Source organism: Phoenix dactylifera, chromosome 10 (genome assembly GCF_009389715.1).
Source record: "Phoenix dactylifera cultivar Barhee BC4 chromosome 10, palm_55x_up_171113_PBpolish2nd_filt_p, whole genome shotgun sequence".
NCBI lineage: Eukaryota > Viridiplantae > Streptophyta > Magnoliopsida > Arecales > Arecaceae > Phoenix > Phoenix dactylifera.
Genome location: NC_052401.1, coordinates 10,469,640 through 10,483,251, shown reverse-complemented (window position 1 = coordinate 10,483,251; position 13,612 = coordinate 10,469,640). Strand labels below are relative to the sequence as shown.

Here is a 13,612-nt window from a genome sequence, read left to right as displayed (position 1 = left end):
ACGGAATCCGAATCGAAATGAATTAAAATCAAAATCAAAATGGTCATATACAAAATGGCATTTGAGTACTAAATAAGTCTGAATTAGATTTTAGAAAATCAAAATGGAAATAACACTGCCTCCAACCAAATAACCAAAATAGAAATCGCTCATTTTCATTTCCCGTCTAAAGCCCAACTCCCCACAAAAAAAAAATGCTTGTAATTAAATAAAATAAACATAGAACCTTTTCCCAACATTAAATCCTCCAGACTACACACCCCTTACCGTGAGCGCCGGAATAGGCTTTACAACTGCAGCGAGCAGCACAACTCACAGGAGGCCATTGCATTGGACTTCTCCACAAAGTCCATTAATGCAAGCTGATGGACCGACCATAACGCAACAGTATCAGACCTTCCAATCCTGATGGATCGATCCGTGCTGCAAGCTGTTTCTGCCAATCTTACCACCACCAAGAAAGGATTTATAAATTCAATCAGAATAGAATGCTCATGACCTATTTCTTAAGGAAGGACTCTTTTCTCAATTTCCATACTATAAAAACAAATATCAAAAGAATAATTGAGTAGAAACCAGCAATCAACCTTGAAGAACTGCTAAATATCAAATGGCAAGATGAGAACATAGTAGCAGTTTCCACTGATCGGTTTAAAACTAGCAGTTCATACAGAAAAGGTCTATTTACACTTTTACGTCTGAATCCAACTGAATCCAGCCTCCACTCCAACAAACCTCAGGCACTAGACTCATTCGTACAGAAATTCTAGATACATGATAACCTAAGATATTTACAGGACAATACTCTCTTCTTTAAACAGGCATTTCTAGGGTGGCTGATCAAGGATTCAACAGGACCTTTCACAAAAAGGCCCGTCTACTATGGAAAAAATTTACAGCGGCATGGCAGAAGAGTTGGTTAGATTTGTGATGTGTCAAGCGAGAGCAGGGACTATGCAGTGGGACTCAGAGTTGCCACAGGCAAAACCCTCAATTCTTACTTTGGGGCTCCCTCCAAATGATGACCCACAGGATGGGGAGCCTCTTTCGACTCTCCCAGCTGGTTTCATCCCAAAAGAGTTTCCTAAAGGAGAGGGTAAGTTTTGAGTTTGTTTAGCAAACTGCGCATCATGGATAACTGGGTTGTTAGTGCGTACGGGTGGCGAGCCACAGAAGAAGCCTGTTTGGTTGCTCATGTCTAAATCACCTTCAAGATCATCCTGAAATGGACCAAACTTGAAAAATAAGATACAACTGGATGTAAAAATTATGAAATTAGGACTAAAACATCTACAAAATAATTTTGTCACGTACCTTGTTCAGGATAATATCAAGGATCTCAGGACCACAATCCCCTCTATACATGGGCAAAATGCTGAAATAAGAGTAAAACAGAATCAGCAAACAAAAATAACCATAAACAGAAAAAAGTCTTCCTGGTGTATTGTCCGACATGCATGATTTGAATCTCCATGTGTGTGTGTACGTAGTGTCACTATTGTACATGGTTTGATATGTGCCCAGAAGCCCAAGCTGCTCCATTCAGCATTGTAAAATAAGAGTTTACAAAAATCAAGAGTAAAGACTCCTCAGAAAAGATTTGAAATATACACAAATGCGATCACACTCTGCAGTATTTTTTTCTTTTTTAGACCTCCTAAAGGGCAAGCCCTTAGGGATGCACAGATCTACATTATTGTGTGTGAATTATGATGAAACATGATTAACGTGTGTAAAATAACATTCATTGGATAATTGAATGATTTGATATCGTGTTGGCCATTCAATCCACGTCAAGATGTGTGAAAATGCAAGATAGTGTGCAGTGCACATGATCAACTGCAATCATATAATTCTTCAGCAAGTTCTAAAAGGGATAATGCAATGGCAACCAATTGGTTAGAACACATCTCTCGATTCTCCACTTTTGGAGTGAGATGTCACATGCCTTGCGGTGCCACTAGCCAGGGGCTTTGAGTTGTAACATAAATGATGAGTCATGTGTCCTTGACAATGTGGTCAGCCTAACATAGACTATACAATGATGCAGGCTTTGGGAGCCTCAGAGGTTCAGGCAAACTGTATGCTGACAAAGAATAAACCATGCTGGCTGACACATGACATGAAAAAGGCATTTGCGGCCAAGCATATGAACAATGTGATCATTTTGTGGGTTCAATAATGATAATATAGGCAAAAACTATGAATCCAGCAATTGTCGTAACGCACCTCTTTGGTTTGGGGCTGATTCTGTTGATGTTATCCATGAAACAAGGGACCCTAGTGGCATGGCGAGGTTGAGGACAGATGAGTTCTGCTCTAGGAATTGTTTGGTTATCAATTTGCCAAAACCTTGACTTCCTATCTGATATGCATTCGGGGTACACTTGGCCCATGGTATTAACTGTCATTGGGCAGTGCTCCATCACAACTGTCTCCTGCAACATCAAAAAGCAAGGTTTCATGAACTGATAAAGCAGTACAATAAAAATATGATCAAAAGAAACAAGAGATAAAGAAAGAAAGGAAGAGGACTCATTGGAATGTAATGGGGCATAATAATGCACGAACTAGACATGAATGCATAACCAGATCTTGCAGAGGTGAAGTTTTGTCCAGAAGAGAATATGTTGAGAGAATAGATTCATAACAAAAGTATACAAGATAATCAAACATATTTTTATGTGAATGCATTCTTAGACAAAAAGACAAATATTCTATATCTGAAGGGGGCATATTTCATTTTTATCAACAAAAAAAGAAGAAGAAACTAGGAGGAAAATATCAAATAAAAAATAGATATCATGAAAAAAGGCAAAAAAATTCCACTCCAACCACATTTTGTCTAAATAACATGTAAATATCTGAAAACCATCAGAATCATGAAAAACATATCCCAAAATTTGCCATGCAACCAGTTTTACCACAACCAAAAGCAACACCGAACATCCTCGCAACACTGTCAAACAAATCCATGACCAACATCAAGCAGAACTGTGCTGGCATAATAGACTTAAATAAGAGAACTAGTCTCTTTGTCAAATCAAATCAAAGACAACCACTCATAAATAAAAAGGGAAATCAAAAAATGAGCCAGAAGAAATCCATATCCAATAAAAGTCATTTTAAATATTGTATTGTCAAATGATGCAAACAAAGCTTGCAAGATAATACGTGCCATGAAGATTCAGAGAAAAATTGAACGCCTTTATACCATTGATAGGAATAGGCTATGTACATCCAGTGTCATACATGACCAATTGCCAAGCATATCAATTTTCCATAATGGCTCTAGACATCCACCAGCCATGTTTAATGTGAATTATGACCAACAACAGGCATTACCCAATCTGTTTGGGCTTTGGATTCTTTGAGGCTTCAACATTGCCGAAGCATAGATGATAGAGCACATTATCTAAACAAAAAGAGCCAAAGAAGCTTCAGAAGGAATAAACAATGTTATTGGTATGAAGAAGAAGAATGGAGCAAGATCATTAAAATCAACACTTGTGGGGTGGTGTGCTGATAGAAGAGTCCCAGACTAAGATAAGAGTTGCTTATGGACATTTAGATTACTAGCAAGCATATTTCAAAAATCTATACTATGAGACATGCTAAAAATGGGCCAACTTGAATACACCATAACATAAAACTGAAAAGCTACATGAAGAATGAGTACAGTTTACCTAAAGTATCAATGCATGACAATTCTAAAAACGGCAATGGATGTGGAGCATCTGCAAATCCCACATAGGAATTCTAAGAAAAGTAAAGGATTTAACAATATAATCACTTCCAGGCAGCTTTTATTCCCAAAGCACCAGCACATAAGCTGCAAAGTATCACCTCGCACTTTAATTGAGGAACATTAACTTTATTTCCAAAAAGATTTTTTTCTTTATTTTTCAATTGTTTGCTTCTACCACCAGCTGGCTTCCTTTGAACAATTTACACTAGAATATCCAAGGATCAACCACAACAGCAACAAAATGACCAAAAACTATCCCAAAAAAATAAACAAAACTGCCACCAATACCAAGAGAATTCAAAATCGAAGAGATAACAGCGAAGATGGAAATAATGCACACAACGAGCTAGCAGTGGACATGTTTCTAGGCATATCTGCCTCCTCGCAGGCCAGAACAGCCAAAGGAAGAACAGTAACCCAAGAGTCAAGATCAGGGAGGAATAGACAAAAGATCAAGTCTTTCAAGAAAAAATGGTAGCCTCGCGACAATGGAAAGAACATTTAGAACAACCCTATCACGAACCTAGATACAGCGACAGAATACTCATCAGGAGCAAGTAGATTAGAAGATATCCGATTGACCAGCAAGACCCAAAAAACGAAATTTTGGGGGCGAAAAATACTAGAATTCCATGCAAAGAATCACTGAGATACTTGTAATCTAACAAAACACCAGTGATTCAATCGAAAGCTGACTCCTTGCAACTGAACACTATATGCTCGAAAATTCAAGGATCAGAAGCAACACCAAACAACTAAACCAAAACGGAACCCGAAAAAAATCGAGAGAATTAAAATCAGAGACGACCAACAAATTAAAAATAATATTCGCTTCGATCCGTCAACAAATGCCTCAAGAACAGAGTTAGTAACCGCAAAAAAAAAACCACAAAGCTCATGCATACAACTATACGAAAGAATAAGAAAAAGTTCCAGCCATCAGGGCAAAATCAGCAGAGCATCCATGAAAGAATACCAATCCAAATAAGCGCAAGAATAAGTTCAAATTCGCAACCAAGGCCCACACAATGAAAAACCGAATCAAATTCGAAACTTTTTAAAAGAAAACACGATTTCAGAGACAAAAATCCACAAATACAAAAATAAAACATCGAAATCAAGCGACGCATCTGAGGATCTAAGAAAACGGCGTTAATTCCACCGACATCTCCTGTCCTTACCGAATATTTCTCGCCGGAAAGGCTTCGGCTCGCCGGATCTCACCACAGATCTCCAGATCGAATCCGAAAGACCCCTGATCGCCGGATCTCTCTTGCAGATCACGTCAAAACACCAGATCTCGCGATCTCTCCCTTGATCGCCCTCCGGATCGGCCAATTGAGAGAAAAAAAACTAATATTTACTCACATCCGGCCGGGGCCCAGCGGCGGCGGAGGGAAGAAGGCGGAGGAGACGCACACAAAGGCATGAGAGAGAGAGCGTAAAAGATATAAATATAAGAGAGATGAGAGGCGCTTCCTCGCCTCTCTTACCTCTTCTTTCCTCTTTGCCCCTCTCGCGATCGCGCACGCTCTCTCTCTCTCTCTCTCTCTCTCTCTCTCTCTCTTTCTCTCTCTCGTCTCCTCCGCGAGAGACGCCGAAAGCCACCGCCGGGCTCTCTCGCGGCCTTTTAAGGCGAGGGGAGAGGGGAGAAGGCGAAGCCTCGATTAATCCCCAATCTAAGCGGAGGTTGCGGGTGTCCTAATCCTAGATTAGTCGAATTAATATTGTCCTTTTCTCGCTTTATATGAGAAGTTTTCTTTTACCATCGCCTCGTTTGTCTCCCAGACCTCTGTCTTTTGCCGTAGATGACAGCTGTTATTTATAATTATTATTCATTTAATAATTTAATAATTTTATATTTTATTGAAGGGATGTTGAAGGGACGTTCGAACTCACCCGGCCGGGGACCCTTTCAGATGGCATCCATCAATCCACATCTTTTTTTGCTATTTATTTTTTTAAAAAAGAAATGTATCCACGATGGCCCATTTAAATAGTCGGGCGCTGCTACTTTTTTTTTACATAAAAATACTCAAAATTTTTAAAAATTTCATTTCTATTTGATATTTAATTAACATAAAAATAAAACCAATAGTGTAAAACAATATTTATTATATTGATGTCATAATTCTAATTATTTTTATAAAATATTGATATGTCTCAAAACCAACCATAACTCATACGTAAGGCTGGTCAACTAAAGTTCGCTATAGAATCTAGAACCACGAACAAAAATCCACCGCGTGACAGTCCAGAAGCATGCGACTAAAATCAAAGATCATGCCAGCCAAACGAACACAATACGATCCGCGAGCGAAACGATTGTGCCTGATTCTCGAAACGTATAGAAGAGTGCCAATCATAGCTGATCCATGTGCCCAAATTTTGGGATGATATATTTTCACCTTTGTCTATACATCCACTCTTTGATGGACCTTTTAGATGAGTGCACAAGTGCCCTGACAGACCACCAAAAATCTCTTTTGTTTCTTGAATATTGCCTTGACCTAGGTGTTGCAAGGTTCTCGTCGAATACACTTTAAAAACTTTTTTGTTTTTACTATTTTAAGTTGGAGCTCGATCACGGACTAAGACTCCGGCTATAACCATACACCTCGTGTCGCAACCTTATGCAACCCGATTATCGAGCCCTCCAGCATCCAACATGCAAATAGGTTTTTAGCGACAATAAGTACCGAAATAAATTTATCGGTAGCCTCACAAAATTTGATAAGTTTAAAATTTTAATCTAATATTTATATTTTTATTCTTATTTTTATCTTTTTTAAATATATTTAAAGAAAAATAATAATATTTGATACTATTAAGTAGCGGAAAATCCATCGGATTTCGCTGGATTATATCCGGCAGAAGAAGACTGTCTTTTTCGGGGAGCGCGCGGCCTCGTCTCGCAGGCCGTCCTCGCGCGCGTGGTTACATACCATGATGTCTGTTACCTTTATTTTCCTTTATCTTTATTTATTTACGGCTTGCTTTTAGACTTTTCCAACTTCTTTATTCATCCTCGAAGCCTACCAGCTCATGTAAGAGTTTTGTTCTGAAATAACGGGACACCCTAATAGCGTAGCCACTTTCTCGATTTCGACACCGTCCGATCATGATCAGACGGCGAAGGAAATCTTTGTTGTCAAAGTTTCCCGTTGGAATCTTGTGATCAGACGGTGGAAATGATCTTCCGTGTCAAAGTTTCGCCGTTGTCTTTAGTTTGAAATTTCATCAGGAATAAACTTGGAGGACTGAAAGCGACTGGTGTACGATAAAGAGAGATCATGGCAGATCCGGTTTCCACGTGTCGCGTTCGGACGATGTGAAAGAGACTAAGGTCAGCGACGACCGGAGCGGCCTCTGATGTTTGGATCTTTTGGGGCTATTTCTGTCGGGCTTTCCCGTCCGTCTGATCCGTATACTGTACTGCGTCAACTTTTTTTTGGGTGTATGTACGGGTGCTTCTGGCGAGGGTAGCGGTGCAGTTCATGCGTTCACGAGAAGATCATTAGATTTTGCCAACTACCGAGAGTGTTTTGATCTCTTCTAGCGGTCTGAAGTGGGCTAATTAAGGTTGATAAAGTTGGTAGCTGAGCTGGTGAATGGTGGTTGGCAGGGAGCACAAACTTTTATTTCTACACTAGAAAGTAGGGTAGAACATAACTAAATAATAATAGCAACACATCTATATTAATATTTATTATTTTCATATTCTTTTTTTTCATTCATTTATGTTCAAACAAGAATCATACCCATAACCATGCATAAGAAAATAATAAAAATTAAATATAATTTTATATATTAAAAAAATAAATAAAATATCTTAAAAATAAAAAAATATGTTATAAGTGAAATTATTTAATATTTATTGATCATTTTACTTTTAATATCTCATTAATCAAAAGGTCAATACTAATGGAAAACATAAATTGTTTAACAAAATAGATGAATGTTTGTAGCAAGATAAATAAATATGTGCTTATGTCCGACATCCAGTCCTTTTTACATTGATGCAGAAGATTCCTGTTTGTTCCTTTTTGTACCTGATTTATTATTTTCATTTTGGCTAGAGATTGAAGCAAGTTCATCTTGTGATTGTTTTAACCACTAAAAAATAAAAAAGAAAAAATTAATAATTATTATATGTTCTCAGGTAGATAGTCAAAAAAAACTAAGAAGTTGGAAAGATAAACTAGTTGTAGAAAAATAGTAAATAGAATACTTTAAAGTGGTCTACTTTGAAATCTTAGATTTCATTTTAAGCAATATGAAAATGAGTAGTTATATTGTGATCCATAATTCATCAAATTAGCATTAATGACCTTGAATAGATTGTACCTAGGGTCAGTAAATAATGACTCGAGACCATCAATCTGATCGCGTATCCGACATGCAATAAACATATTAGGATTTGAACTAAATAGACTCAAGTTGTAAATAAGTTGACGTGTCTTATTTATTAAGTGAGACGGATTTATATTTCAAGATCATAACATATTTAGCTTGTTTAATATTAATAAGGTTGGATCAGGTTAAACATATTTAACCAAACTCATTTTTCTATTGTTTACACCACATTCTGGCTTTTTGACAATGTCTAGTGAGGCTGCTTATAATTGCTTCTAACTTTTGCCAAATGATATTATTCTTGTAACCTTGTAGAAGCTATTTTGACAGCATTCACCACTCTGAATTATTTATCCTTGAGCAATTCAAAGATATGATTTCAGTTCAAGCCACAAAATTGGACCCGCTATTAATAACTATAGCGATCATGAAAAGGTGACATGGATTAGCCACTGAACTTTCTTTTAATCCGGATCATGGAAGTTGAGGGCACTTTGATTAAGGAAGTAGATGGTTGGACTAAGGACTAAGAAATTAGCATTTGATCTATTTTAATAGGTTAATAATGAAGAGATTAACAAAATATCATGTAACGTCGAAATTCTTGAAGACTTGATTTGTGGATGAATTTTAACAAGCAATCATAGACGTGATAAAATAATAATAGAGCAAGACATGGGATAGCCAACAATTGAGAATTAAGGGATCTGATGGGTGCTTAGCAGAACTATTTCCTAATAATAAATAACAACATCTTTGGCACTACTATGCAAGCAAAACATCAAGACTATTTTCTAATAATAAATCAAACATATCAAGACCACTGCTTAGCAAATTTATAGCAAACATGAAATTAACAAAAACACGGATCAACCATAAGCAAAAATAGATTACTTGGGTAGCAAGCAAGGGGAGAACAATGTTGGGGACAATGTTGGGGACAATCTTTGGGAACAATGTTGTAAGTTGAGTTAGTTAATGAAATATAGATTGTATATTATTAGTTAAATTATTTTTATTGCCTGATTTTGATATCACGATGAGATGCGTTGCATGCTCGTGGAGAGAATTTTTTATGAATATGCGGTGGTTACCACGACCTCTGGTTCGCGATCTCGGAACGGTGGCATGACAAAATCAAATACATCAAACAACTAAATTAATGAATTTGGGGGGGAAAAAGAACAAGAGGCAATCAAGACCACTGCTTAGCAAATTTATAGTAATCGTGAAATTAACAAAAACACGGATCAACCATAAGCATAAATAGATTACCTGGGTAGCAAGCAAGGGGAGAACAATGTTGGGGACAATGGTTTGGAGTTGGATTCTGAGAAGAGATCACAGGAGGTGATCAAAATAGATGAAGGTTGTTGAGGCCGAGAGTTGGGTGTGCTGAGGAAAGCATGGATGGTTCGATCGTTCCTTCCCAGGAGCAAGGATTTTTGGGAGGAAAGTCGTCCGTTTTGGGAGATTTAGAGAGAGTAAGAGATCCAGATATGGTAAGAAATGGTGTTAGTTAGAATCAAGGTTAGATTCTTATTTTTTGTAAAAAAGAGACAAAGGTATTAGTTAGAATCAAGGTTGGATTATTATTAAAAGAAAAACGTATGGTGGGTTTTGGATTTTTCGTGGGATTTGGGGAAATCTAGAGAGCGAGGAAGATCCTGGTAAGATGACAAAAGGGATAATATCGATCATGATATATGTAATAACTCGGGCATCTATTTCAAATGCATATCCCATTTTTGCGCAGCAGGGTTATGAAAACCCACGAGAAGCAACTGGACGAATTGTATGTGCCAATTGCCATTTAGCTAATAAGCCCGTGGATATTGAAGTTCCGCAAGCCGTGCTTCCTGATACTGTATTTGATTCAATTCAACATTTTGTTCATTCGGGTTTGATTGTGTCATAGCTCTATAATTCGAATTAGGTTTATCGTTGGATGAACTGCATTGCTGATATTGACCCCAAGAAAAAAACGGTAGGTACAGCTAATCCGTGAACAGCCAACCATCGTACTGTAAAAATTGGATATGGATTCTTATTTTAAAAAAAAAATAAAACCACGCTGTGGGTCTTCAGATTATTCGTGGGTTTTGGAGAGAGATAGAGAGAGAGAGAGATCCAGAAAAGGTTAGAAACAGGATTATTTAGAATCAATGTTGGATTCTTGTTAAAAAAAAACAATTGCGTGGGTTTTGGGATTGCTCCTAGATTTTGGGGAGAGAGCCGGAGATCGAGACAAGGGAAGAAATCATCTTACTTAGACTAAAAGTTGGAATTTATTAAAAAAAAATAAACCGCCCTATTTTGGTCTTGGCTTTTGGAATTCGCAGGCTTTATCAGCCAAAAAAAAAAAAAAAAAGGAGAAAAGCCATCCTACAACTTATAATATTTCATGATTATAAAAAAGTCATCATAGAACATTTATTTTATTTCTATTTTTAAGAAAATAAATAGCTAGTTAAAAAATATTTTTATCACAACATAAATAACTAAGATAGCTTATCCTAATCTTATTTTGCCTTGTTTTTTTGGGATGCGATAATTCGTCAGACAAAATTAATTTTATACAAAAGAAAGCCAGCGACAAGAATTAAAGTTGTTATAATTAAAAATGATTTCTACTCATATAGTATAATTTTTTGTCAGTGATTTGTGTTAACAGAATAAAAGTTATCTATAATTACAATTTGGTGAGAAAATTTTGTTTTCAGGCACCTAAAATTAACTTATTTTTTTCATATAAAAATTGATGTTGCGTGTAGATTAGGGAAGTCATCTTGTCCCAACCTGAATAAACTCAACTTGATCCATTTTTGAAGATCCGTGGATCAAGCCAGGGTGAAGATTGGATTCAATTTGAAGAACGAGTTAGATTTTGATTTGTAAATTTTAACTTGAACCAATTTGAAGACTAAATCAATCATTTACTCAATTCCTGCAATAAAATGAGAAAAATTAATGAAAAAGCGGCTTAAAAAGATACTTTGCTTATGCATTTAATCCAAGAGGATCATCGGATTCAATTGACTACTTTGGCAATTATGAAAAAGACTGGATAGGATCCAGAAGTGAGATCCACTGTATCTAAAAGTCGAATCGTACGTCGAACTTTCAGAGGCCATAATTTGCTCATACATTGTCCAATTGAAGTGCTTTTTTTAAAAAAAAATAAATAATTTTTTGAGCTCTATAATGTAATGTCATCCTTAAAAGGTGTCGTGCACTAAGCAAGAGGTGCCAAATTTCATCATTTATATTCTGATACGGGTCGGTCAAAGTAAATTTTTTTTCCTAGAAATCATTTTGACGGAACATACCTTCTAATTCAGAAAGAATTAGATAGAGTGATTGTAGACGAAGTCAATGTTGAACTTAAGATTTATCTTCTGAATGATTAACTTTTTTCATGATTATTCCACTAGCTATGTCTATTTTGGAAAAGTTGTATCATCTTTTAACTAGAAAAGAAATTCAGCCTAAATTACGCAAGGATGGATCTCATTAGCATAAATAGAGATTGTGTAACTCACTTTATTGTTTATTAATCAAACAAAAGAAGCCCTAAACCCTATTTTCATCAAATTTCCTATTTTTTCTAAATTTTCTTGAGATATTCTAGTTGAACAGGGTGAGAGAATTATTTCCATCTCCCTGATATCGGATCAGCAAGTCTAAGATAACTAAATAATTGGTAACAAAAAGGTTGTCACAAAAATATTTTAAAACCATTCTTTTGTCACCAAATACTAATTACACATATTTATATATAGTGATTCAATAGTTTGCACCATATTTGTGTTGATGAAATTTTATATGAAAATGATTTTTGTCATTAAATAACCAATATTTTGGTAATGAGTAGCATATTTTTTGTAACAAAAAAGTTTTCCTCAATATAGGTGCCATATTTTGGAAATATATTTATGGTGACAATTTATTTTATGAATATAACCTTTGTTATTTCTTGCAATAATTTGATGACAAACATTAACTTCATCGGCAAATATAAAACCATTGGTGATGAAATTGTTAACAATAATTCCAAATAATTAACTTCTATATTTTTTAAATGACAATTGCAGTAATATTTAGTAACATAATGATTTTTCACGAATTGTATGGGTTGCTAGTGATGACAATTTTTATCATGGTATAGCAAAAATCATGGAAATTTTTTTCTCAAAACTATTTTTATCATTGACAAATCACTAGTAATAAATTAGTGATGAAACCTTATTGTCTCATCAAAACTGCAATTATAGGTAATGCTACTATTTGTGTCCTAAAAAGTAATTATAGATAATTTCTAGTTGTTGGAAATGAAACAATAATAGGTGGTGAAAATTTTAAGTCATCAAAAGCATAAATATTGAGTGACCTAAGATATTTCATCATGAAAATTACAAATTCTTAGTGATGATAAATTTTATCACGATATATAGTAAGATTGTCACAAAAAAAATTCCTTTTTTTTGGTAGGAATTGGTGCTAAACATTTGGTGACATAATTTTCTGACAAAAATAATTTTCTTTACAAATAAATTGCTCACTCTAGTAGCATAACAAAAGCTAATTTTTATCACTATTGTTATACTTTTGTTGATTAAATTTCTTTTGTTATTGAAGTTTTGTCACAATAGTCTTTCTCGTTTTTTTGAATAGATGCTTCTTCTTTCGACATCTCAATTTGCTTGATTGGAAGTAAATTAATGTTCTGCTGGGAAACTGCACGGTTATAAGTCCATGTCCCTTGCACACTTGAAACATCAGACTCTTGACTTTTGTCTCCTGGGAGTGGTTGGGGTCTTCTATTTCTCAGGGTTGGGCTTAGGCGGTTTCACCCTTATTGAGAGTTGTACACTGCTAAAGGTGTGCAATAAAATTAACCAAACAACAAAATCTGTCCAATCTGGTAATTTTGGTTTGGCTTGGATCAAGTTTTTTCACATTCAGTCTAGTTTCATTTTGGAATTTTTTTGGAACACAAAAAAAATAACTTAAACCGAATCAACCTATATATATACTATCTTAATTAGAATGGGTGAGCCAACCCGGTGCACCAATTGTATTGTTGACTCTAAAGGGTTGATTTTGATAATACAAAATAATTGAGTAAAAATATAAGTAATCTATTGCCTTGAGTTTAATTGATTAATATCAGAAAGTAAAGAAGAAAACCTTTAGTTATTCTTAAGGAAGATCATCTATCTGAAGCTTTATATCAAGAAGTATAACTCCAAAAAGGCCATGAAAATAATTTTTGAAAGCTCATATGCAGATACAGAAAATTTTATCCTGAGCTACTTTAAGAGTCGACTCTAAGTTTGCAACGAATCGACCCTGACACACTATCACTGACAGATACACCTTCATGACCCGACTCTATCAAATCACGAGTCGACTTCAGAACAGTCTCAAAAGATAGACAGAAAGCCATGGAATTCAATATAGTGGTGAGTCGACCCATGAAGTGCACGAGCCGACTCTAGTCTAATA

General features: G+C 35.6%; 1 protein-coding gene across 3 annotated transcripts; it reads right to left on the bottom strand.

The window, feature by feature from the left end:
• Positions 1-604: 604 nt before the first annotated feature.
• Positions 605-5,423, bottom strand: LOC103696430. 3 transcript variants are annotated; one of them, XM_008778052.3, is made up of 5 exons: positions 4,930-5,423; positions 3,215-3,415; positions 2,230-2,438; positions 1,315-1,375; positions 605-1,220 (listed from the first exon to the last, which is right to left on the bottom strand). In XM_008778052.3, exons 2-5 carry the CDS (start codon positions 3,308-3,310, stop codon positions 936-938), a joined length of 651 nt encoding a protein of 216 aa, XP_008776274.1. In that variant the 5' UTR covers positions 3,311-3,415; positions 4,930-5,423; the 3' UTR covers positions 605-935. The 3 variants fall into 3 exon arrangements, with proteins under 3 accessions (XP_008776274.1, XP_008776277.1, XP_008776276.1); XM_008778055.3 differs by having other exon boundaries at positions 3,346-3,415; positions 4,930-5,416; XM_008778054.3 differs by lacking the exon at positions 3,215-3,415 and having other exon boundaries at positions 4,930-5,408.
• Between the last annotated feature and the right edge of the window lie 8,189 nt (positions 5,424-13,612).